The 26,577-nt window shown below is 46.0% G+C and overlaps 2 protein-coding genes across 2 annotated transcripts in view; one reads left to right on the forward strand and one right to left on the reverse strand.

Moving 5' to 3' along the window:
- Nptn (neuroplastin) overlaps positions 1–25,128 on the forward strand; it is a 50,989-nt gene extending 25,861 nt beyond the window's left edge. Inside the window, exons 2-9 of the mRNA XM_090321581.1 lie at positions 1,296–1,643; positions 6,662–6,827; positions 11,096–11,190; positions 12,729–12,862; positions 16,491–16,764; positions 22,996–23,017; positions 23,691–23,765; positions 24,143–25,128. Coding sequence (XP_090177707.1) covers positions 1,296–1,643; positions 6,662–6,827; positions 11,096–11,190; positions 12,729–12,862; positions 16,491–16,764; positions 22,996–23,017; positions 23,691–23,751 — 1,100 coding nt within the window. The 3' untranslated portion in view covers positions 23,752–23,765; positions 24,143–25,128. The remainder of the gene's footprint in view (positions 1–1,295; positions 1,644–6,661; positions 6,828–11,095; positions 11,191–12,728; positions 12,863–16,490; positions 16,765–22,995; positions 23,018–23,690; positions 23,766–24,142) is intronic.
- Positions 25,127–26,577, reverse strand: part of Rec114 (REC114 meiotic recombination protein) — a 28,803-nt gene continuing 27,352 nt past the window's right edge. Inside the window, exon 6 of the mRNA XM_090321427.1 lies at positions 25,127–25,330. Within this exon, the coding sequence (XP_090177553.1) occupies positions 25,166–25,330 (165 nt within the window). The 3' untranslated portion in view covers positions 25,127–25,165. The remainder of the gene's footprint in view (positions 25,331–26,577) is intronic.

Raw genomic sequence — 26,577 nt, forward strand, 5'->3', positions numbered from 1 at the left:
AGTCTAACTTCTTGGTCTAACACTGGCAGATCCTGAGCCTGTACTGCTGCTCATTGTAGAGGAGCTAGCTTAGTTCAACAGCCCTTCCTCCCAAGGAGTCACCAGCCATTCAGAATACCCTCTTTTAGCTTCTTGCCCTGTATGATAGGTCACTGCCTGAATTGGTAGAAATGCTAAACCTCACTCGGGTGGAGTGAATGGGTGTGGAAAGTATCCTTACACTGTGATTTCTTTCTTATGACCTACTCTTTCAAAGTAAGTCTGGATGTTGATTATACTTTTTCTTTCTGCCATTGTCTCCTTGTCTTATGAAAAGTAGAAGGCCCAATGTTAAAGAATTCTGGGGCAGTATCTGACAATAATGGGTGAACTCAGTATATATTCCTCATTCTTTTGAGCTAGTTTCTAGAAGCAGACCACTAACTTTTGTATAGAGAGCCTATCAGGAGCATGGTGGTTTTCAGGGCTATTTTCAGATTTTTCTAGTGGTGTGAACTTCTGTGAGGGCTGCGTGCCTCGGCTCACTGACAGTGTTGGGGTTGTTACTGCTGATTCAGCTCTTGGGCTCTCACTAAGAGTAACTAACCCTCACTGTGTGTAAAGTTTAGACTGTCCTGTTCTGTGTATGAGGGTCTGTATCAGCTGGAGGCTATTTAATCACAGACAACCTGGCCCTGTGATTTCTGTAGATCCAGAAATGACTAGGAGATGGGGACAGTCTAGTCTGAACTCAGGGTGTGCTAACTTTTAGCTGGAATCTAATCCAAAGAGAACCAGTACATTAGTGACTACTTCTTGTGGAGGCTCACAGAAGCCACTGCATCTGTAACATCATGCTAACCCATCCAAAAGAGACTCTGACTTGGCATATAAACCCCACTGCCACTTCCGATTATCTTTCATCACTTGGCTGAGTTTGAAAGGTAACGGTTTATGCTCTAAGGAAAGAGGCTCTTTCCCCAAGACCTGAGGCTTTCTCCTTCCTACCAGCTGGGCCCATTGCTCAAATGCTTTCCAGTGGGCTTGCTTCTGCCTGGCCAGCACCTGGGCTGCCCCAGCTTGTAATTGGCCTGCCTTTGCTTCATAAGCTTCCCAGGGTGGTTCTTCTTCTAAAAGCTTGTATGAATTGCTATTACTGTCTCTTTATAGTTTTGAAATGAATCCTTTTTTTTGTTTTTTGCAACTCATTTGCTTATTTTTCTTTTCTTTTCTTTAAATCACTATTAACACCTGTTGATTCTTTTTTTTTTTTTCTGGTTGGCCTGTCACTGCATTCCTGCTCCCCCTCCCTCTAGCTGGGTTTGTCAAGTCGCCCATGTCAGAAACTAAGCTCACGGGGGACGCCTTTGAGCTGTACTGTGACGTGGTCGGGAGCCCCACGCCAGAGATCCAGTGGTGGTACGCAGAAGTCAACCGGGCAGAGTCTTTCAGACAGCTGTGGGACGGTGCTCGGAAGCGCCGTGTCACCGTAAACACCGCCTACGGGTCAAACGGCGTGAGTGTGCTGAGAGTGACCCGGCTCACCTTGGAGGACTCTGGGACTTACGAGTGCAGGGCCAGCAACGACCCCAAGAGGAATGACTTGAGGCAAAACCCCTCCATAACATGGATTCGAGCCCAGGCCACCATAAGCGTCCTTCAGAGTGAGTCCAGCACCCTACAGTAGTAGTACTGTAGTCGTTAGAGGTGGCCCGATGACCCCCCCCCTGCTTCCTTTCCCTCTTCCCAGTATGATCGCTCACCCCACCCCTTGTCTTGTTTTTTCAAACCCCACTACCCTCTGGTTGTAGTGTATGAAAACATCTGTGGCAACTTTATTTTCTTCTCTGCCTCCCTTATTCCCCCAACCCTTCTTTGTGTCTTTCTCCTCAGGAACAGAGAACTTGAGGAAATCGTGACTGTCCCAAATCATCTGCATTGAGGAGAAGTGGGGAGGGAACGCTGGGCAGGCTCATTGCAAACAGTAAAACCAGGCAGTCAGATGTGAGGGGTGTGGAAATTTCCTTCCTCCTCTTGAATTGTGTAGTGGGTTTCCTGCTGTCCTTTTGCTGATTTCTTCTCTGGTGCCTTTCTATTTTTGTTTCTCTCCCCAATTTAACTACTTTTTATTTCTTCTGTTCATCTGTTTGGAGCTCTCTAGCAGCTGCCCTCACCTCTGTGGTTTTAAGTTGTGTCTGCCTGGTCCCTTCCCTTCCTGTGACTTGATGTCCTGTTCTGTGATGGGAATGTTGCCCTGGGTACAGTGATGTGATGTGGGTAATGTGTTCTGACTGCTGGGTGGCATGTAAGCTTGGTGTTTCTGTAGTTGTGGCTCTTTTCTTTTCTAAGCAGTGGCATGAGCTTCTCTCACAACAGTGCTCATTGCTGCAGTCACTCCTCTCTGTGCCACCCGTTCTGTCTCCTCCCTTAGAAGCAAGTGGCAGACTGAGGTTCCCCCTGTGTGGCATCAATCAGGAGCTAGGTGAGGGTCCCCTCTGGGCCATGGCAGACACGGGCAGCCGAGCGTATATCTGAAAGCCTGCTGCCATCTGCCATCTGTTCATAGGCAGTTTGATGTTGGTGACTTGACTGTTGGCACAGACTCCCAGAGGATGGAAACCCATGAAATAGTTTTGAAGCCATCACACTGGCTTTTGCTTTGTGTTTTGAAAAGAAAGGAAACTAAATCCCAGCTGTCCTCCTCCGAGTTGAGCCATTGTGTGCGAATCTTCCTCTTCACCTGTGTTAGTAGGTACAAGTGAGACACCTGAATGGAGCAGCTTTGGTGGCCACTTCTCTTTGTGGAAAGTGGCGGAATGCTCCTACAGTGAGGAGGAGGAGGAGGAGAAAGAAGAGGAGGAGGAGGAGGAGGAAGCTACTCCAGAATCACAGCCCCTGGCCAGGCAGACTCTGAACCTCATTAGACCTGGCTGTGATGGGGGTAATCTCTGTTTAATGGGTTTTTCCAGTTATCTAAGGCTCAGTGAAAGACATCTAGCTATTCTAACTTGAGGAACTGACTTGTTTGAAGGGAGAGAATACAAATAGTAAAGTACTAGTTTTTTCAGGAGGAACTTGGTAGCAACATAGTAGGTCATATGTAGGCCCTGAATCAGCATATGTACATGGAAAATAGCAAAACTAGTATCTGTTTTATAGCCACACAGATGATTCTAGGAGATGGGGGGCACTTAGGAGGGACAGGAGTGGCTGCCACAGTGGGTGCTGCTGAGCCAGAGAACCTGCTTCTGTAAAGGGGAAAAGAAAACTTGTCTGTGAAAATGGGGAACATTAACCCAGCAATTTTTCTTTTTCTTTTCTATTTTTTTTTAAAACAAATTTTCTCCTTGCACGCCTCCTTCTCCTGCCCCCTTGCTCCTTTCCTCATGAGAGCTGAATTACTCAAATGGCCACAGAGGTCTTCAGAAGTTTATTGGCATGGACTGGACTGGGCATTTGGTAGTTTTCTATCCAACAGCCTGATTCATCTAGAAAGGCTACATGGGGGGGGGGGGGGGGGCTAAGAAAAGATGGCTTTATCATTCACAAAGACGGTTATTTAGCTTTCATCAATTCCAAAGATGCACAGCATCCCCCACCCTCCCCAAGTTTAATGAGAAATGAATGTTGGCATATAGTGAACCAAATCCTAGCTAGTCTCCCCATCCTTCCTCTGTCAACTAACCCAAGTCAGCCAGGATATTCGTGCTTTTTTTTTTTTTTTTTAAACATCCTGAATTCAGTTGTTCTTAGTTGTTACTGTTTTAGGATTTCAGATATCCCCAAAGACATTGCTACTGATGAGGTTGAAGTCTCTTAAGAATGACTTCCTGTCAATGCTTATCCCAAAGCTCTTTGAGTAATGTAAAGCAGGAAGAGAAAGGTCCCCAGCTCTTTTGGTGTCGCTAAGGCCAGTAACATATTCTCTATGTATGGTGGTGGCTGGGGTGAGGGTTTCCACCCAGTGCTTCTAAGTAGCTGGTTCGCAGGTAAATAAGTATGTGTGAACTTTTCCTAAGTGTTCATCTCTCTTGGACTTTGACTAGACAGCACTCAGCCACAGAAATCAAAGCCCCACCTTCATCCTGGTGTAGTGTACTGGTGTGGCACCGAGGCAGAGGAGCACAGTCCAACACTGATTTCCACGTCTGAGGCAGTGCCCTACCCCAGCCCTCTGTGGTGCAGTCACAGTTAAGTCTGTTTTAAACTGTCCACTTCTACCAGCTGACTCTCTCCTGGATCTTTAACAGTTAAGGGAAAAGTGCTTTCTTTTTTGCCTTCCAAGAGTCCTTGGCAGAAAGTCTTCCAGGTTGCTTCCTTCAACTTCTTAATCTCCCTCTGAGCTACAGTGATCATTTGTACCGTCACAGGTAAGAGTAGCGTTTACTTTGGCCTCCTTGTGTTAAACATCTGGAAACGCTTGGCCTCACTCTCAGAGTTCACCCTTCCTCAGTGTATGTAATCAGAGAGGAAGAACCAGAAGGAGAGTCCCATGTGGAGAGACCATGAAATTGGATAATAAAAATTCAGTGAAAACCTAAAAGCATTTTTGGGCTTTAATGTTGCCTTGATATTTTTTCAGTTTCTCTTCTGTGAAGTACTGGTTCTATCTTTCTCATGTTTTTGCTTGGTTTTGATTTTTTCTTGGAATTGTGATGCTTTCTGCTGATGGTGTATGTGCGCCTTCCATTGCAGGGCTGCAGCTGTTCTGCTCCACTTCTTAAGGCCCAAGGACTTGGCTTCTGTCCAGTGTGTCTTGAAACCATGGGACACCACTGCGCTAACGTGTTCACGTGCATCTGCTTTTGTCTTAGTGGCTGCTATGCCTTCATTATCTGTACATGGGACCCTGTTGGATGTTACCAGTAAGGACCAGTGCTGAATGGAAGATGGCCATTACCATTTTGCCAGAACTGGAAATGAGTTAGAACCAGTTTGGTAATTGGGAAAGCTTAAGGATTTCCTTTACTACAAATTTCTGCACAGATACTAATTTTATAGTCAGAAATAGTACATTGGTTATGAAGTCCTTAAGGCTTTACATTTTCACGTGTATCATGACTTCTCCATCCTCTTCCCCTCCCTGAACAACACACAAGTCAGTTCTGTTCTCCAGCATAAAAGTGACGAGGGGAGTGCTGTTTTGGAAGTGCAGACAGAAAGTAGCCAGATACAGGGAAATGGGAAGTCAGCCTTGGGTTTGTGAGAAAGTGGGGGGCAGGTGCCTCTTATTGTGGATGCCTGAAAATGCTTGATTGAAAGTAAAGTATCTAAATCTAGGGGAAAAGTTACCATGACAACAAAAGACCAATAAGAAGAAATGTTCTGACTTTAGTTAGCAATGAATATTTCAGAGTGCTTTAAAGATAAACCCAGGGATGATACAGCGCGATTTAAAATTTTTGTTTCATGTGTTTGACTGATAGAAGTTATTACTTGTAGTTAAACTTGTGATTCCAGGTTATTCAAACCCAGGATAGAACCAGAAAGTTAAGCATATACCTTGCTTGACTTAGCATGGAAAGCTGGGGTATATTTTGGGGGTGGAGGGTTTAGAGAATTGAGTCAGCTGTGTTTCTAGCTTCAATTTTGCCATTAATAGTCATTACTGCTAGGTACTTGGCGCCTGTAATCCTAGCTACTCAGGAGGCTGAGATCAGAGGATTGAGGTTTGAAGCCAGCTGGGCAGGAAAGTCCGTGAGACTCTGGTCTCCGATTAACTGCCAGAAAACAAGAAACAGTGCTGCGGATCAAAGTGGTAGCGTGCTAGACTTGACTAAAAGAGCTCAGAACAGTGACCAGGCCCTGAGTTCAAGCCCCATGAACAACAACAACAAAAAAAATAATAAAAAAAATTATAGCCTATAAAAGTTGTTTTCATTTTCCCAGCTCTTAAGAGAGACAGAACCCATAAATTCTCAAGGGTATTACAACTGTAAAACTCTTATGATTCCAAAATACCAGGACACATTGCACTCAGTATAATTATGTTGTCCTCAAAGGGAATATATTTTAGGTACACTTCTGAAAAGATTGTTCTGGAATAGATTTGGGATAAATAGTCCCAAATAATAAATTACTCCAAATAATTTGGAATAAATTTCCTTAAGAATGTTCTCTTTTCAAAATTCAGAAAACTTTGAGAGACTTCCATTGGGAAGTTTGCTTTTAGGATCTGGCACTTCTGCATGAATAATGGCCCTGACTGATTGCCATAGATGGAATAGATGCATGTCATACCAATCTACACCCATTGTTCTAAGGCCCAGTAACTAACTGTGTAGGGAGTTTATTAGTTATCTTTGTCTTCAGAACTTCAAGATGGAGCCTGATTTTCTAATAGAAGCTGAATTGGTTGGTGGTTCTATATCATAAAATGGTGGTACTTTAATCATAAGTGGATTGTTACCAGTACAACATCTGTAATACTCCCATTCTTTCACGTCTAGGCCCACTGGTCTTCAGGCTGTGTCTGCGCTAGTGGTCATTTGCTTATAATCATTGTTTTTCCTTCCCTGACTTCTTCCAAAGTGGTGAAGTGAACGTCCTCATGTGGTCCTGTGTGCCCTCCCTCTTCTAGTCTGCCCCTCCTCCCCTCCCCAACTCTGAGGCCAGGGCTGCTGACTGGGAAGCTCTGGCCCCTGTCGTTGTGCACTCTCCTTACAGTGCACTCTCCTTACAGAGCCCAGGATTGTCACCAGTGAAGAGGTCACCATTCGAGACAGTATTCCCATCACTCTGCAGTGTAACCTCACCTCTAACTCTCATGCCCTTACGTACAGCTACTGGACCAAGAATGGGGTAGAGCTGACGGCTACCCGTAAGAATGCCAGCAACATGGAATACAGGTGAGAGGGGCTGACAGGTCCTGGGGACAGGGACACAGGGAGGAATGTGGCCAAGAGCTGACACAGTCTGCACATCAGGAACTTAACACTTGAGGAGCTCAACATCTGAAATGAGAAATCTGAAGATGTTATTTGAAAGACATATTGAACTATTTATTTTTCTATAGTAATCCAATTATCTACCACACTGTGTACTCTGATACTGTGCTTTTTTCTTGGTTCTCTATAGACTTTCTACAAGGAATTTTAAGAATTTACAAGTATGTGCTGAAAAGATGACTATGAGACTGATGCATAAAGAAAAATGCTATGTGGGCTCTTTTATTTCAGTGAACCAAACTGTGTGCTTTGATGTGAAGTATACTTGGTCCTCTCCCAGGTAGTTAACTCAGTATAGCTGAGGTGATGCCCAGGGATCTATACAAGATTGCTAAATGATTTTAGTGAGCAGCCAGGATTGAGAGTCATCGATGACCCCTCATTATTATCAGAGAAACTCGGAGAGCAAACAGGGAATGGTTCTGCTGCGTAGGGTAACTGCGTAATGCATATCTCTTAATTCAGTGATTGAAGTTGGCAGACATTTCCCTGAGTGATGTTTCCAGAAATAACACCACTATAAACAAAGGACCTGTGGATATAAATGAGACTGCCATCTGGGGTGAAGATGATGGCCTAGAAATAACCTTTGAATGGTTATTCACTCAAGTGATGGACGAGTACCAGCTATGAGCAAGCCTGAGTACCTAGTTCCCCATCCCCTAAAAAAAAAAATAAAAAGGGGCCGAGAGTGTGGCCTAGTGGTAGAGTGCTTGTCTAGCATGCACAAAGACCCAGGTTCTATTCCTTGGTACCACATACATAGAAAAAGCCAAGTGGTAGAGCTCTAGCCTTGAGAAAAGTCTAAGGACAGTGCTCAAGCCCTGAGTTCAAGCCAGGACTTTTTTTTTCTTTAATTATCTGGCACTAAAAGATTTGGTGCTTTTTTGGCCCAGTCCCAGGGCTAACAGTGCTTAGGCTGCTGACTCTCAGCTTCTTTTGCTCAAAGCTGGCATTCTGCCACTTCAGTCACAGCTGTACTTTTGGCTGGCCACAAACCACAATCTTCAGATCTCAGCTTCCTGAGTAGCAAGGATTACAGCATAATCTACTGGGGCCTGGCAGAATTGGTGCTTTCTGAAGTATCTAGAGCACATGGCACCTCATCTTTCAGAATAGTATGTTCCTTGCTGAAAACTTTGCATGAGGGAAAGGATCAGTTAATCTCACTTGGCCAGTTGATGAAGTGAAAGGAAACAGCATTGGAGAGAAGCTGTGGAGGTCTACCAGCAGTAGAGGGCTTTTTGCAGAGTCTTTCATTATTCCATGGCCAATGGATCCACATGGATTTGCAGAACTTTTTCTGGTAAGGAAGTTAAGACTGTATTTAGTGAATTTCAGATCTAAGTTCAGGATCTTCAGCCTGCTTTGAAACTTAAGGTTTGGAAGGAACTGAAACAAGTGGAAAATACCCTCACAGACTTCTGAAAGTGGTCTCTGACTACTGAGTAGCTGAAGTTGAGCAAGATTTTCTCCTGTTGTAGCTGCACTGTATCACTCTCTGCTGTGGTTTCTTTTGATAATGAATTGAAAACATAGCATGGGGAGCTAGTTTAGTGGCAGAACATTACCTAGAGAGCATGAGTCCCCAGGACTACCAAAGGAAAAAGAAAAAGAAGTATAGTCTCAGTTGTGTATGTCTGCATAGTTGGGCAAGAATTGACCATAGTCTTGGAATGAAAGGTGGTTTTTCTGTTCTTTGAAAGACGTAGATACCCAGTCATGGTTTCTTTTTCACCTCAGCTTACTTGAAGCTCACCAGTTAGGTTTGGCATTACTACATCTTTTTTTTTTTTTTTTTTTTTAAAAAGGGATTCCACATCCTGTGAAAGAAATAACAGCCTGGCCTCCTTCCAGATTGTTAGTGTGCCGGAATGATAAGAAGACATGTTGAGCCTGTAGGCTTGTCCTCAAACTTGAGAGTCAGTCTGCTTCCCAAGTTTTGTTTTTTTTTTCTTCTAGTCATGGGGTTGGGCCTGGGTGTTGTCCCTGAGCTCTTCAGCTCAAGGCTGCCACCCTACCCCTTGAGCAACAGCATCAGTTCCGTTTTTCTAGAGGTTAATTGGAGATCAGAGTCTCAGGGTCTTTAGTGCCCAGGCTGGCTTTGAGCCTCGATTCTCAGAACTCAGCCTCCTGAGTAGCTAGGATTACAGGCGTGAGCCACCGTGCCCAGCATTCCCAAGTATTTCTAAAGGAACTTGGAGTCAGCTTAAACTCTGAGATAAAGCTCCTCCTGATCCTTCCTCAAAGTGGAGTATGTCCACAGCAGCATAGATGGAATTCTGTTGAGCTAAGAAGACAACTGTTCCTTTTAGAATATTGTGCTCGGAACATAGCTGAGTCAGCCCTGGAGAGGGGCTGGACCTCTCCTCATTTGTAGTCTTAGCATGTTCCTTTTATAGAGCCAGTCAGTAGATGAGATTTAAGAGATTTTATTAATCACGATGAAAACTGCAGTGAAGACTTAATCACAAAGTATCCTATGTTAACCAGCAAGGGAGAGAACAACAGGCCAGTTCTATAGATAGTTATCTCTGTTTCTGTAGTTGAGCCAGCAAGCATCGTGTGTGTGTGTGTGTGTGTGCGTGCGTGCGTGTGTGTGTGTGGTAGCCCAGGCGCTGGAAAGTCTGGGATCTCCTGTGAGGCTGAGAGGTGTACTGGCGTATCCATACAGGCCTCTTACAGCATTATGCTCAACTTAGTCTTGTCTGAGCACAGCTGTTCATTGAAATTGTGAGTTTTTTGTTTTTGTTTTTGTTTTTTCTTTTTTTCTGCCAGTTCTGGGGCCTGAACTCAGGGCCTAGGTGCTGTCCTTGAACAGTTTTTTGCTCAAGGCTAGCATTCTTGCCACTTGAGCCACAGCACCATTTCTGGCCTTTTCTGTGTACATGGTACTGGGGAATGAAACCCAGGGCTTTGTGTATGTTAGGTGGGCACGCCACTACTAGGCCATGCTCTTGGCTCTGTGTGACAGTTAGATGAACTGTGCACTAATACATAGATTCATATGTACCTACATATAATTTAGTCTGTTGAGAAATCAGATATTAAGCAGTCAGAGACTAATATGAGAAAGAAGGTCATGGAAGGAGGAAGACATTTAGATTGGAGGGTGAAAATGTAACCCCAGACCCCAATGGAAAGAGTTGGGTCCATTGAAAATGATGGGCTTGGGGACATCCAGCCCAAGGTTAACAGAACAAAGTCCCTAAGTTTTTTTGTTTTGTTTTGTTTTTGCTCAAGGCTGGCACTCTGTCACTTGAGTCATAGCTCTGCTTCTGACTTTTGAATGTCCTTAATTGGAGATAAACGTTTCATGAACTTTACTGCCTGGACTAGCTTCGAACCATTATCCTCAGATCTCAGCCTTGATTGAGTAGCTGGGGTTACAGGTGTGAGCCACGAGTGTCTGGCCTGTATTAATATTTTATATGGCCTGGGAGTCGTGTACTGAATAGCTAGTGGCCCTTAGAAGGTTCTCTACCCCAGTGTAAAGAAAACACCTTATGTGAGACTGAGATAGGAACACGTTTGGCTCATTGAAAATTGCCAGGTGCATGGCAGAACTAGATAATGTCTTGAGAACAAACTGGGGAGGTAGTCAGAGACCAGATCTTTCATGGCTCTGGCTTAAGGTAAGGGTTTTTTGTTTCTTTTCTTTTTTTTTTTTTTTTAAGCTGCATCCCTGTGGCTAAATACTCTATTGATAAATGTCGTTATTCCTCTATCTCCCCCTTAAAAAAAAATACAACCATGCCTACATGCTGTTATTTACTTAACTGAAGGCATGCTACTAAATAAAGTCTTTTGGGAAGTCCAAAAAAGGCTTTTATATTATCACATTGTCCCCTTGTTTATCTGATTGGAACCATCAGGTGAGCAAGTTTTAGTGATGGCTTCCTCCTCAGTGTTTCGTATAAACTAGTACATCATGTGGCCTTGGATTTTTTATTCCTCTTATAGTAAATTGCAGTAAACAGGCTGGGGACCATCCACTATTCCACTCTGTATTCCCAGCGCCCAGTGTGGCATTCATGTTCTGGGATATACAGTAGTTTGTGCTTGTAGTTAGGAAGAGGTGAGGTGCATGGCCCCTGGTTACTTCTTTGATTTCCTTTTGGTTGTATATTTTGAATGTTCCCACTTGGCTTTTCTTCTCATCTTTGCAGGATCAATAAACCAAGAGCTGAGGATTCAGGCGAATACCACTGTGTATATCATTTTGTCAGCGCTCCTAAAGCAAACGCCACCATTGAAGTGAAAGGTACAACCTAGCAGAGGCTGCCTGGTTAACCTCTCTCTCCTTCTGAGACCCTACCTTGTTCTGAAAGCCTCATCTTCACCTTTTTTGTGCCAGTAGTGGGGCTTGAATTCAGGGCTTAAGCTAAACCTGTCCCTTAGCTTTTTTGCTTAAGACTGGCACTTTTCCACTTGTGCCACAGCTCCACTTCTGGGTTTTTGGTTGTTTATTAGAGATAAGAGTCTCTGGGCTTTGCTGTCCTGGCTGGCTCTGAACTGTGATCCCCAGATTCAGCTTCTTCAGTAGCTAGCATGAGCCACTGGTGCCTCATGATTTTGAGAAGCAGTGCAATATTACAGTTAGGACCCTGAATCAGCAGCCCTGCTGCCTGAGGTTAAATCAAACTGTCATTATAGTTAGGCTTTCCTGATCACTGCTACTATAAAAAATTATTTCTAATTAAAAAAATTAGAAAAACAGGTGAGAAGTGATTGGGGAATTTAGTTAGTGACCTTTTCACTGAAAGGAGTCTCTGAAATGTTTCTTTGTTTATAACTCAGGGCATGGTTACTGTCTGTGAGCTTCTTTTGCTCAAGGCTAGCATTCTTACCCCACAACACACTGCCTCTGGCTTTTTTTTTTTTGTCCATCGTGGGGCTTGATCTGAGTCTGTGCGCAGTCTCTGAAGTCTTTAGTGCTATCACTTTGAGCCACAGTGCCGTGTCCGAGTTGTTGGCTTTCTTGACAGACAAACTTCTAACTCAGGGGAGGTAGACTATCCATGTGGCTTTGATTAGCATTTGCTTTATAGCTAAGAATGTTGATTATTTTTCATGTATCTATTAGCCATTTGTATTTCTCCTTCTGACAGCTGTTCAGACCCCACTCAGGGGAATTGGGCTTTGCGACATACCCAGCAAACTATGGACAAGTTAAAAGCTGCCACTCTGGCTCAGACCTAACATGTATCTGGTGTGTACTCTGATCACCTGTGTACCTCCTGTGCTGTGGCTGCACTGTCCTACCTAGCAGGACACAAGCACCAGACCTTTGGGTGACCCACAGGCCAAAGTGACATTCTCTTAGCATTTCCTTGTTTTCCTGAGTGCAGCCCAGTTCCTGTGGTGCTGTTTCTGCTTGGCAAGCTTACATCTGCCTCAGGACCTTGCTTCCTCCCATCAGTGTTCTTCTGCACTCATGATTCCTTTATTTGCTGGAATATACCATATCAGAAAGGCATTTCTGACCTTCCTGACATCTGGACTGTTTTAAGAGACAGCAGGTTGTATTTGCATGTTCTGTAAGGAAGAACATACATTAGGGCAGTTGAACAGGTATCTTTTTCTAGTAGGTTGAGAACCACTCATCTTGGTAGAGACTCATACATGAATTAATAACTGTGGTGTTTGCTTGGCTGCTTTGGCAGTGGGGTTGGGGAATGGTTGGTCCATTAGCCTATTGTGACCTGAATTGCTCTTCCTCAGAGCCCACCATAGATGGGGCTTTTGTATGCTGTTCAGAGTAGGCTCTGAGGGTAACGAACTGTTTGAATACTATTACAGCTGCTCCTGACATCACTGGCCATAAACGGAGTGAGAACAAGAATGAAGGGCAGGATGCCACAATGTACTGCAAGTCTGTTGGCTACCCCCACCCAGACTGGGTATGGCGCAAGATGGAGAATGGCATGCTTATGGTGAGTAGGCGGCGGCCCTGGGTGGGTCTCTGTAGTTGCTAGACTTTCTCCCAGGGAGTATGAGACATCTAGATCTGTTGCCACAACAGCTGTATCCTCTGATGTAGGCGTCACTTGGTCATTTTTTATAGAGTGATGAGTGGTTTACCACATTCATCTAGGAACAGTCTCTGTTTAGCGTGCACCCCTTTAGTTACGCTGTCTGTCTGGTAAAGAATTACATTGTCTTTGAGTGGACACAGAAAGAACTAAACCTAATCTTAGAATCTTAGCTCTTATTCTATTGCATGATAATAGTGCCTTTTTGGAGCTGAGGCAATTATTATAAGTTTATTCAGAAAATACTGATAAAGAATTGAAATAACCTGAGTCGACCCAACAGCAGCCTCAGACAGACACTTAGAATCTGATAGTACTTCAGGAAAATCTCTCTCTGCCTCCCCAGCCGTGGGGCTTGAACTCATGGCCTGGGCACTGTCCTTGGGTTTTTCTCAAGGCTACAGCTTTACCACTTGAGCCACAGCACCACTTCCAGCTTTTCCTACATATGTGGTATTGAAGAGTCAAACCCGCATCTTTGTGCATACTAGGTAAGTACTCTACCACTAGGCCACGCTTCTGGCCCCCAGGAAAGTATCTTTTTCAGCCAGTGGGATGTTTCTTGATGATGTTTTCGATTTTGCTTTTGATTCTGTTCCTCTGATGCAGATTGCTGCTAGCCAGCCTCATTTGTCAGAGCAGCTTTGCGCATGTACTTACCCCAGACCTTGCACAGGCGTTATTACTCCCGTCGTGCATCCTCTTTGGTTATTAGTCCACAGGACCAGAAAGGGCACTGCAGATCCTCTAACCAAACTTCTTTGGAAAAGGAAGGGCACAAAATAACAATAACAAGTAAATTAATTGTAAAACCAATGGTCATACCCAATTGTTAATTTTTCAAGTCCTTTATTCTTTTTACTCTGTGGTCTCATGAGAGTAAAGTATCAAGTGCTAATAATGACCCCTCAATCAGCAACGGCCAAATTTCAGAAGCTTATTCTAGTGGGAATCAGGATGAGTGGGGAGGTAAAGGGTTGTTAGTGCAAGTCCTTGAATGTTAAGTGTTACAAATACGCTCTCCAAGAGCCACTGTGGTTACAAACCATGGACAGAAAAATAATTGTCTCAGCAAGACAAAATTTACTTCGGAACCAGCAGCCAAAAATGTGGAAAGCAAGCACACAGAGAGCAGGCCACCCTGCTATGTTATTTATTCCTAATGCAGCAGGGCCTGCCCCTCTGCTCAGGTTCACAATGTGCACATGGTTGGCTAATGTTTGACTAGGGTAAAATTATTTTTATAAGTTAATTATATTAACTGTACACAAGTAATCCCAGAATATACTCACATAAACCAGGCACTGGTGGCTTACTCCTGTCATCCTAGCTAATCAGGAGACTAAGATCTGAGGATCAAAGTTCAAAGCCAGCCCAGACAGGAGAATCTGTGAGGCTTACCTTTAATTAGCCATTGGAAAACCAGAAGTGGAGTTGTGGCTGAAGTTGGTAGAATGAAGAGCTCAGGGACAACATGTAGGCCCTGAGTTTTCAAGCCCAACAAGCCACTAAAATTAAATGTAAAAATATTAAAAATATGTAATAAAAATTATAAAATATAAACATACTCTGGCATCTTCAGATTTTTTTTTTTCTTTTTTGCCAGTCCTGGGCTTGAGCTCAGGGCCTGAGCACTGTTCTTGGAATTTCTCAAGGCTAGAGCAGTAGAGCTCTACCACTTGAGCCTCAGCACCACTCCTGGCTTTTTTGTATGTATGTGGGACTGAGGAATTGAACCCAGGCCTTCGAGCATGCTAGGCGAACACTCTACCACTAGGCCAAACTCCCAGCCCAGATTTTTTTTTTTTTTTAAAGCAATCTCAGATGTGTCTTAATTCCACTTGGAAAGAAATCAGCTTAAGACAAAAACCTTACATTTCCAAGGCCCTGGAACCCCTTGGGGATACGGGCCCTTTGGTTCTCAGCAAGAACCAAAGGGCCAAAGCAGGAACTTTGAAGCAACACACTTTGATAAAATGATAGCTTTTCTCACATAATGCACTTCGGGTTTCGGGAAAAAGGACCCTGGTATTTGCCAAAGCAGAGTGAAATTACCCAGTCATATTTCCATCCCTTAAACGAGGAATCCTGGAACCTCACACATCAGCTCTCTACCACACTGAACAGCAGACATGATTATCTACTTTGACTAGAAGACTTTGGGAGATAATCTTCCCCTTTTCCTCTGTGGTGGGTATGGCTGTCAGCAGGTGGCCCGTATTTTTCCCTTCAGTTGTCCAAGATGAGAAGGGTGAGGTTCTCTTGGCTCCACCCGTTCACATGAGCTTTGCGTGCACCAGAGGTTCCTGCCTGGATTGGACAGTCTGTCCCATCAGCTGCCTCTACCACCGGAGCTGAAGTTCTGCAGACTTCTCTGCACTGGCCACTTGCCATATGCCCCCATAGCAGTCTGTCTGCACCCACCACTGGCTGTCCACCAGTCAGGCAGTCATGCCTTGAGCTGTCACTTCCCTGGAGAGGCCAATTGCCTTGTGCAGTTTTTGTCATACTTCTCTGTGTCCATCTCACCTTCCTTTTGGTAGGATGTAAAACATAGGTAAACACCAGCAGATATTTGTTGATTAGCTCTGTGGATCTGCAATAAAAAAGTTAGGAATTTCTCCCTGCTAGAAGAGTGAATGCTTACTACTTCTTCTTCTTCTTATTATTATTTTGCTGGACCTTAGGCTTGACCTCAGGGCCTGGCACTGTCCTTGAGCCTCTCTGTGCTCAAAGCTAACACTCTACCACTTGAGCCACAGCGCCACTGCCAGCCTTTTCTGTTTCTATGGTGCTGAAACCCCAGGGCTTCATGCGTGCTAGGCCAGCACTCTACCACTAGGCCACGCTCCAAGCCCCAGTGCTTGCATATTCTTTCTTTTTTCTTTGTGGGTCAGGGGGCTTAAACTCTGGACCTGGGTGTTGTCCCTGAGCTCTTCAGCTCAAGGCTACCGCCCGCCCTACCCCTTGAGTTACAGCCCTACTTCCCGTTTCTTAGTGGTTAATTGGAGATGTGTCTCATGCTCTTTAGTGCCTGGGCTGGCTTTGAACTTCAGTCCTCAGATCTTAGCCTCCTGAGTAGCTAGGATTACAGGTGTGAGCCACCATGCCCAGCTAGAGCTTGCATTTTCTAAGCAGGTTCACCAGGACTCGCTAAGTATGAGGTGAAATGTGCTGACTCAGAAGACCAAGCAGGCCTGAGGTTCCCCATCTTGTAGGGGCCTTGTACTTCCTCTAGTGTCCTCTTCTGTTACAGTTTCTTACCTGCTCTTTGAAAAGCCGCCTTTGTCGGGCTTTTAGGGTCTACAGGCAGTAGGCCTTCTCGTTCTGGAAGTGGAAATGTAGAGGGCCTGGGGCAGGGAGGCTTGTACCCATCAGGAGCTTTGTGGTGGTTGGAATTGGAGGGAACGCATGGTACCTGATCGTGCTGTCCTATTCTGGCCAGTGTCCTAGAAAGACGGGAGGCCACTATTTTCTTGGGCACTTGGTGACCTAATGTGATGTTTGTGTGTTCCTGCTCTCCCTACAGGACATTCGTAACACCTCTGGCCGTGTCTTCATTATCAACAAAGAGAATTACACAGAGTTGAGTATTATGAATCTCCAGATCACTGAAGACCCCGGCGAGTATCACTGTAATGCTACCAACTCCATTGGCACCACCTCAGTTGTCACCATCCTCAGGGTTCGCAGCCACCTGGCCCCACTCTGGCCTTTTTTGGGAATTCTGGCTGAAATCATCATCCTTGTGGTGATTATCATTGTGTATGAGAAGAGGAAGAGGCCGGACGAGGTTCCTGACGGTAAGGGCACCTGCAGACCAGTCCCAGGCCCAGTGGTTCTGCTCCCCGGGAGGAGAGCTGAGGAAGGCGTTAGAACTCAGTCCCACAAGGAAAGGAAATTTCTTATACCAATTCTTAATCCTCTTTCCATAAGACTTCTTACAGTAGTCACCAGGAGTTTTACTTGCTTAATCTGTGCTTTCCAAACCCCAGACCCTCTTGTTCAGGCCAGGTGGCAGGGTGAGTGTCCGTCTCTGTGTTCAGCTCTGTCCTCCTTCAATACAGATCATCAGGGAAGTACAGCTTGAGGAGAATCCAAGTCAAGCCTAGAAGCCACCCCACGATCGCAGGCCACCTGTCCTTTCAGGCAGATTTAAGGTATCTAATTGGTTTGCCTGGTGTAGCCCCTGTAGGTGACTGCCCTAGTCCAGTCAGACCGTCTGTGGAAGCCACCGGACAAGCTGGCCTTTGATTCCATGGGTTGGTTCCTTGGTTGGGCTTTTCTGTCTGTCTTGTATAAATAAACGTGGCGGAAGGTGTTTTGTTCACCTCTCAGTTTAAGACATGAGCTAAGTGCTAACCCCTCCGCCCCCATGGCAGCAGAACCCTGGTGAACTAACACCAGAGCAAGAGCTGAAGCCTTACTATGGGACAAGGTTGCCTGGAATGAGAAAATCTCTGAGAATTCTACATCTCGGGAGCATAGATTTTTGATGTCTTAACCCTGTGGTTACAAACTACTGACAAGTTTCATAGGGAAACTCATATCATGACTACAGATTCCTAACCAGCTCCCTCTCCTCCTACCATCACCTCACAGTAGAAAGCACCTCCCTATCGTTGGCTAGACTAGAAGGATGTGCCTCAGGCTTGGAGCAAACCCACTTGGGGTGGTGGTGGGCTGCCTGCTATCATCAGCTGTCCTGAGCCTGTGTTCCAGCACTGGTATGCAGTGTCCTGCCTCAGAGCTACCATGTCCACGGGTGGGGTGGTAGAAGTGCAGACTCTGCTGTGACACGCCAGGAGGGAAGGTGTGGCCTCAACAAGCAGGACATGCTTGTTTCCTGCTCCCTCTGCATTGGGGGAGGGGGGTGTTACAGTAAATGCGAAGACCTGGAGGGCTTTCCTCCAAAGGTGTCTTCCACCATCTGAACGCAGGAGTGGCCCGGGCACCCCGAAAGCAGAGGGCCTCCCATCTCCTTGCCCATAGCAGAGGAAGCCCCCATCTTGTGCCATGAGATTGCTTTGTTGGGATTTTCATGTATCCTCAATGCTTTTTTCCTCCAGATTTTTTTTCTTGCCTGCTACATATTAAGACTTCCAAGGCAAGGGAGTTGTCCGTCTCTTCCTATGCTTTTAACTTTGGTTCTTTGGGAACCACGGTGCCTCCTCCTCAATAGGCCCTCTTCATTCCCTCAGTTCTAGCTTTGTGGGGCACTGATGGCTCGTACTTGTAATGCCAGCTACTCAAAAGGCTGGTCATGTTCAAAGTCAACCCAGGCAGAAAAGTACAACAAACTCCTTTATCTCCAATTAGCCAGCAGAAAGCTAGAAGTTCAAGTGGTGAGCACACGCTAGTTCTGCTAGATAATGCCTTCCTCAGTCTGCCCTTTACGAAGGCTGAAGAATGAAAAGTCAAGTCAGGTCGAGAAAGGCCGAGATGGGTTTCAAGGGCTGGTTTTAAAGCAAGTGTGACCCAGTTCATATGACGGTGACACCTTGGCTTACTGTGTCTGAGACCCAGTGCTCTTGACAAGTCATTTGTAGCTGCTACTGAGGCAGAGAAGGCTAGCATGGCAAAGACCCTATTTGAAATCTAACTCAGGTGGTGGGTCTTTTGCCTAGCAATAGCAAATCCATGAGTTCAAGCCCCAGTGCTGACCCTTCCCACCTCCAGGAGGGAGGAGAAGGAAAACAAGCTGCTTTGTTGCTGAACTTACTGTTCATGACCCCCCTACCCCTCAGGTTAGACTTGAGGAATAGTTGGTACTGCTGGTGTGTAACTGAAGATCCTTGATTACTGAATTGAGATAAGGGAGGTCTGTGGACAGCCAGTCTTCCTGGAGGGAGGCTAAATTATTCTAGACAGTGAATGAATTCTACGCAAAGTAAGGTGTCTGCAGGGTAAGGGCAAAGTAAAGCCTCACTGCACGGGTCACTGGGGGAAGAGCCTGCAATGCAAGCAGCGTTTCCTGTTTCTTGCTGAATTAAAGTGAAATGGCGGGTGAGGCACTGACCAGCGCCTGCCTTTCTCCATTCCTTCCTAACAGCCCGTGTGCTCCAGGCTCCATTCTTCATCCCGCTCCCCTCCAGCACCCTTGCAGTGTCCTCTACCTCCTTCTCAAAATCCTCCCTGTTTCTGCTCCTTTTTCTTCTCTCCTGGAAGCTTTTTTTGTTTTTCTCTCTTTTTAAAGTGGTGTTTTTCGTCTGCAGTGAACTTTTCCTAAGCTGTGGCCTTTTCTCTATTCACGGATGCTTTGTGTGAGTCCTCCTTGCTCCTCAAACTTTTATGCAGATACATGCTTTCATTTTTAAATTCCTAGTTAACTTTTGGGAGGGTGACTGAAGAAGTATACTCTGTCTGATAGAACAAACGGGAGTGTTAGAGGTAAAACTTTTGCCTACAACCATCATCTGGCTCCGTGTTTATTCTTTTGTGAAAATGGAAAATATTTTTATAGGACTGACTAGCTTTTTTTTCCTTCTGCCAAGTGACTTTCTCCCCCACTGTTTTAATTTGACCTCTTAGTGTTGTGATTTGGGGCACTCTGAGTTCTTGGTAACTCCTTGTACCAGAAAAGTGTAAGAGAACAGGTATACCTACAAAGTACACAAGTGTGTTACACTAGACAGACAGGTATTATTTTAGATTTAAAAACTGAGCTGCTTTAAGAATGACCGTGCTCATCCTTTCACCTCTGCAGCGCCGGGCAGTTCATCCAGGCCTTTCCTGCGCTTCTTGAGGAGCAAGGCCAGATGGAACGAGCTGCCTCGTGGGGGCCCTGTACCCCTTTCATCGCCCATGATTCAGGAGCAAAATACGAGCTGTTTCTCCTTGTTTTTCTTTCTTTCTCCCTTTGAGCATATTCCCAGCAAGTCTTTGCCCATTCAGCTGGACAGAGCCTGAGCGTGCTGTGAGCGTGCCCCTCTTCCCTGCAGTTGGGGGAACCTGCTCACTCTCTGGCTGTTGGCTGCAGTGGACGTTTTAGCAACCTCACAGACTTACCACTGATAGGAGAGGCGCTGGCCTCAGGGGTTCCCTGTTCTCATGTCCGTGGAGTTGTCACAAAGGTTAAAGTATTTGTGCCCTCAAAGAGGTTAGGACTGTTGGAAAAGAAATGTGACATTTTAAAAGGACATCTAGCCATGTGGCTCACACCTAGTACTTGGGCTATTTGAGGATCATGGTTCCAAGCCTAGGCAGGAAAGCCTGCAATTCTCTGACCTCCAAAAAAAATGAAGTGGGGATGTGGTTTGGGTGGTAGTATGCCATCCTGAATCCAAGTCCCTGTGCTGGCATGTACACAAAAATTTAATAGTTTTGTTGTCTCTTAATTAGGGGTTACATGGATCTGTCACAAGTTCCCTAAATGAAAGAGCGCAAAAGGGAGGAGGCAGGTTTGCTACTCTGCTGAGATCAGGCAAACCCTAAATAGGTTTAGAAACATTAAAACTCAAATTGGGTGCCACAGGCCTGTAATCCCAACACTCAGGAGGGTGGGGCAGGGGATTGAGTTAAGCAACCCCCACAGAAGCTAGCTTCTTAGCAAAATGGAGGCAGAGACAAAGGAGCCTGACCTGAGCCAGTTCATTGTTATTTTGACGCCAAGCCACCTGTTATTTATGGGGCTCCCGCCATAGACGTGGAGGGAGGAAGGGGGCTGTGGGGGAGCTGCATCGCCTTCAGTGGGGGCCACACATGCAGGTGAATGGGCATGCACACCAGCTCTTCCAGGAATGCACACTCCTCAGAAGATTCTAGAAGCATCTCGTTTCCATCCCGCAGCCCTCTTCCTCTCATGTAGCCAGTGGCCATGTGCAACCCCAAGTGGAGAACGCACGCACTGTTGAGGCCTGAGGGTTTGGGGTGTACTGATGTTTGTCGGTTACTGTGACTTCTTTTTTTTCCCCTTCAATTGCAATCACACCCTTAAAACTTGGTGGTAAGTGAGCAAAATGCATGCTTTTGGAGTTTGTTTAATCCGCTTCAGTCTACAATGCAGTTCATAATGTTAACACAACTTCAAGTTTACTCCATTCACTTTCACGACTAATTTGGATTTCAGTTTGCTGTTTAATATGCATTTACTTTGATTTTTGTCCCTTTTTTTCTGTAGTTCTGTTCTCTCCTCCCTTTCCTGACTTCCCTAGTGAAGGGCGGAGCTGTCATGGGTGTCTGAGCTGGGAGGAGGAGTGCTGTGGACAGCACAGGCTTGGGGTGGGGGCATCGTTGTCAGGTGGTTGTGAAAGTGGATTTGGGGAGAGAGGAGGTGGCCCCTGGGGTTCTGGCCCTGGTGTGAATTGTAGGCATGGCTAGGACCTGCCATGTGACGCAGTCCTGTGCATGTGACCAGCAAGTGATTGTTTCTGACAAGATACCAAAGGAACAGCCCTTGCAAAGAAAAACAGTCTATGGCCCAAGCTGCTTGGCTGGTGTGGCCAGTCCGGCCTCTGAGGACTAGTACTAGCCTGCTCGTGTGCTCTTCCCTCCCCTTTAGAGCAAGTTGGTTGTAGACTGCTGATAACTCTTGATTTGGCCATCTTATTAGAATTTTGTATTTTGGGTGCACCGTCAGAGCACTAAAAATCCTGCTTGCTCTCGTGTCTTCTTTAACTCGTCAGGGTGCTGACTCTGTTCCAGCTTGTCGTGGAGGGCCTGGTTGGGATGTAAAGGTCTGAGCCCCGTGGGGGCTCAGGTGGCGTTTGTAGCTCTCCCGGGTGTCCTCAAGTCCGAGTCTGTTGTTCTCTGTTCCTGTGCCGAGCGTGTACGGTTGTTGGTAGTGGACTTGTGTGGACACTGGTGTGTTGCTAGCATACTGTTGTTGGCTGATGAGTCATTGGTAATGTGGTTAGTTGTTCCGTTGTGTTGAAATCCTCTCGCTCCAGTCACTGTGTGTGCTGGCAGTGGCTTTGCCGCTCCGTTGCCTGGAAGGAACAGGTGGAGCAATGTCTCCCTCCCGCAGACATTGCTCCCGGCGTGTGCTCCTGCAGATGCTGCGACCCTGCAGCTTCCATAACGGCTTCTTCATGTGCACCAAGCCCCTTGTGGAATCCTGCTCGAGGTTTTCTCCAGGCCATCAATGAAATCAGACTGTCTGCCAGTTAGAACATGCTCGCCCTTCTGTGGGTCTTTTTTTCCCATTTCCTTCTACTTATTTTTTTTTCTTTTAAAGATGACACTATGTTCAGGTGTCTTAACAGGGAATCAAGTTGCCCTTAGTTAAAACAGGAAAGAAAACTTTATAATCATAAAGTATCCACTTTAGAAGGCTTCTAAACCCAGATAATATAACCTTTGTCATTAAAAAACAAAATAGAACCAAAAGCTGTCTCCTGGCTTTGGGTGGTTTGGGCCAAGGCACAGTGAGCCAGCCCATCCCTGTACGTGAAGTCTCTTTCTAGAACAATTCTACTGCTCAGCTCCCACCCGCTGTCGTGGCACAGAACATCTGCTGCTGCACATAGCCTGTTGCTGGCCCGACCTGGCCTAACATTTGGTGGAACTAACTCCAGACTCAAAACCTCTCCTAAAGGGATGAGAGGTGACATAAAAAAGAAAAGTTGCCCTTGGGGAAGTGAGGATGCGTGACAAAGCGTACGCAGGCACATGTCCGCCCCATTGCAGGACCGAGCCAAAACTGCAAGCACTCCCCACAAGAAAACTAACAGCAGGATTTTACAACTGATGTTGGTTTGTCTTCCCATCTCTAAGAGTGAACCACTGGAACTTGGGGACAAGATGAGTCGACTGACATTGCAGCCTATCTGTCCGCTACAGTTGCAGTTTTTCATGACAAGCATTCAAAGTGTTAATTAAAACCATCGAAACAACATACCTGTCATTAAAACTTGACTTAGAAGTGACTCCATGAGCTGTTGCACCTCCAGATGGAATGGCCTTTAGTCAATGCTGATAGCCTTGTCTGCCACTTGCAGTTTGCTGTGTTGTTCATCCATACACACACTAACTACTTTCTCCTTTGTTCTCTTCTCTTCTCGTGGATTAAAAAAAACAAAATGAACCCCATGCAGACGATGAACCAGCTGGGCCAATGTAAGTACTGGTTGAATTCTGTCCTATTTGCAGTTTCGATCACTGGGAGGGGGTGGGATGGGGGATATCTTGGTCTGACAGCTTGACTAAAGACCATTTGACCCCAGGCCAGTCTGCACACAAGTGGAATGCCATTCCAAAAAGTTGTTAAATGTTCTACACTATCTGTGTTTGAATTGATGTTGTTGGTTAATAATCAGTCTGTGCCACAATGCCAAGATTTTGAATCAGACTATATAGCATGGACAAACTAGTCCATCTCCAGTGGTGAGAGATGGAGCTGCAGGTATGGAATCTATCCCAAACTGGCAGTCTCCTAGAGGTAGGAGGCAAACCCAGTGCCCATCAGTAAACGTCAGAGGGCACGGCACCACCAGTTGAGAATGGGTATTGAGCAGTGACTCACCTGCAGCGATTGAGTTGCAGTCCATACGTCCAAGGGAAAGGTGCCTGTATGTGGTCTGCCTTGGGAGTCAAAGAGGAGCCGTTAGTTGAAGACATGGAGGCATCTTACATACAGCACTGTGTGTTCCAAGTCTCCTTAGGACAGCAGGGATGGCAGGAAGTGAAAGAGCCCTGTATTTCCATGTGTCCAGATGTGTAGCAGCCCCTGTATTCCATGTTACATTTCAAATGTTATTTAACTCATACCATACAATTTTTTCCTTCAAAGGAAAACCAACTCTACCAACAATCACAAAGATAAAAACTTGCGCCAGAGAAACACAAATTAAGTACTGCTTATAATGTAAGTATGGCCTTCTTTAGAGACCTGCAAAGAAACTGTGCCTCTGTTGACCTTGTAACAAACTGCCAGTAGTTGGTGTTATAAAGAGACCTTGTAGCTCATTTCAGAGCAGCTGGTACTGGCTAACGTGCCTGCCACTTTGGACTAGGGATTAGGATGTTGTAGCGCGTGCCTTCCTTAGAGGCCAACATCAGCACAGGGACGCTAAGGCACTGAGGGCAGGACCAGCATGGCAGGTGCAGCTCCCCAGCTCTCTCCTCAGCACATGGAGATCAGAGTTTCACACCACATCCCTGAGCATGCCATTTGAGGTGGCCCTGGGTAGAGAAGAGCACTGGGAGCCAAGGCTTCCCTTTAACCTCCACCCCTCTCTCTAGATCTCTAGGTTCCTGACACTGGTGGCAGCCCGACCTGCTCCGCTGTCTGCTTGACTGCTGGTGTCTCCCCTCAAGCGAGCAGCACGACGACCGTCTAAAGCATGCCTTACGTAGCCTCTCCTGTAAGGGTGACCTAGCCAGGTACATACAACTAACGCTTCAGTGTAGAAGGTGTAAACTATTTTGGGCTTGATGTGCTGTGAATGTTGCTTTTCCCCTCCTTTGTTCAAATATTTAAGTAGAAGTGAAAAGGCCCTCTGAGGATCAGGTCATGCATGCGCCATTTTTTACTCAAGGCAAAGCTCTAAGAACGCACTGCTGCCATCTAGTGGTAAATTTTTGTAAAGTACAGCAAAACCTACAGATATATACAATATACAAATAGATATATATAAATATATATTTATATTTTTGGGGGTGGGAGAAATCCAAAAATAAATGCTTGTTTCATATTTAAGCTGCTGATACTCATTCCTTATGGTATGTTGTTGGACGGGAAACTGGTTCTCTGTAGAGAGGAGTCCTGTGTATAAACTGAAGTCTCATTCTAAGGGCTTAACCTACAACTTTCAGAAGCTGGGACAGTCTTAACTTACTGGATAGAAAGAGTTTGTAGTGTAAATGTAGAAGACTGCTTTTTAAGTGACTTTTTTCTCCTGTTAAATCATGTAAATTCTTAAATCCTTTTGCACTGACTGATGTGTTGAACCTTCTTGTACATTCAATCAAGGCAAACTTTTATAATTTACCTTCTGTTTTCAATGACACTGAAATGTTACAGCATGGTGAGATTCTATGCAACTCTAGTTAGACGTTTTGGTTTGGCACTGTATTTTTCACACTGATTTAGTGGTTGATGGCAGGTTTTATAACCCGATCAGGTCTGGTATGTAATTGTAGATGCATGTACTTGTGTAAGTGCTGAAGTACAATGATGTACAAAGTGGATTCACCTGTTTTTAACAATAAACCATTGATAAAAGGTGTCTGGAGTACTCTTTAATCGCACATGGATGGAGAGCATTAATTTCTCAGCCCCATCAGCTTTTGAAGCTCCTTTTCTACTTCTTCCACAAAGGCAGGAAAGTTTCGGTCCAAGAGGCACAGGCGTAGAAAAGGGCCTAATTCCTCTGCACACCATGCCGACTGCTCGTAGCTCGGGGGCCATTGCTCCGATGCCAGCAGAGTCTGCCCAAAATAAGAGAAGTAGCTTAGCCTTATAATTGATGTACATTTCTCATCTGTGGGCCAGGCTGCAATTAGACGTGTGCACCACCAGCCCTGGCTCTCCACTTTTCTGAGTAAAAGTGAAATAAGCTTGGTCCATCACGGCACACTGTGTGGGCACGAGCAGCCCCGGATGGAGAGCACAGACCTAGCATGCGCAAGGCCTTGGGTTTGATCCCCAGCACTGAAGGGAAAAAATGGTTACAAACTCATCCACCATGCAACCATCGCAAGACAGGGAAGGCGCCTTCCTGTTCCTGCAGCTCCTGTGCCCAGCAGAAACTGCACTTCAGGCTTGGCTGGTTCTTGCCATGAAGGGTCTGATCCTCGGGAGGGCGGGTGGCATTGGAGGTCTGGTGCCGGTGTACCAGGCAGCTGAAGCTGTGCTGTTCCAGAGCTGGTGTGCGCTTTAGACACGGGATAAGCGCCCCGTACTGCAGCCCACGGTGTGGCCACCAAGGTCTGGCTGCGTCTGTAGGGCAGCGCAGGCTGTGTGCTGACCCAGTTCAAATTTTCATGGCATGGGGTGCTGTGCTGGGTTGTGCGGGGTGTTACCTCTTCACAGGAGCACGCTGTCACCAAGAGACCTGTGACACACGCACACAGGGACGCCCCTGAGCACCCTTCCTCCCTCCCTCCCTCCCTCCCTTTTCTTAGGAAGCGGGCCTGTTGCCCCCTTGGAGTTCCAGTAAAAGGGAGATGTGGTGTGGCAGGGCGCTCGGTGCCATCACCCAGACGCTACTGCTGTGGGAGGGCTTCACGAGGGTCTGTCCCCCTGCCCAACCTGTGGATGAAGAGATGGCCTTCTCTACCCTCGCTGTGGCTTTTCGGGCTCTGCCTAAAGGTGTAAAGGAAGGGGAGTTAGTTAGCAGGCACTGCTGCTCTATGTGTTTATGACAGAAGTAGAAACTCACACGCATTGTTGCCTTCCTTCACTGTCACTGCTTTCAATGTGCCTCGAGCATCTTCGGTGCCAGTGCATGTGTGCAAGCCACACCACACTGCCTCCACTGAGTGAATGTTTGTGCCCACTCCCCAGGATGCAAAAGGTTGGCGAATGAAGGCTCCAATCCCCACGCTACTTCTCTAGGGACATGGCTCTTACATGCTGTGCAAACAAGCCAGGCTGGCACCATCAGAGAAGCCCTTCCCGACTGGAACCCTCCCTACACCGACAGCACTAACTGCCAGGCTAAAGACCCTTGTCC

The sequence above is a fragment of the Megascapheus bottae genome, chromosome 30, assembly GCF_031878675.1.
Source record: "Megascapheus bottae isolate mThoBot1 chromosome 30, mThoBot2.hap1, whole genome shotgun sequence".
NCBI classification, from domain to species: domain Eukaryota; kingdom Metazoa; phylum Chordata; class Mammalia; order Rodentia; family Geomyidae; genus Megascapheus; species Megascapheus bottae.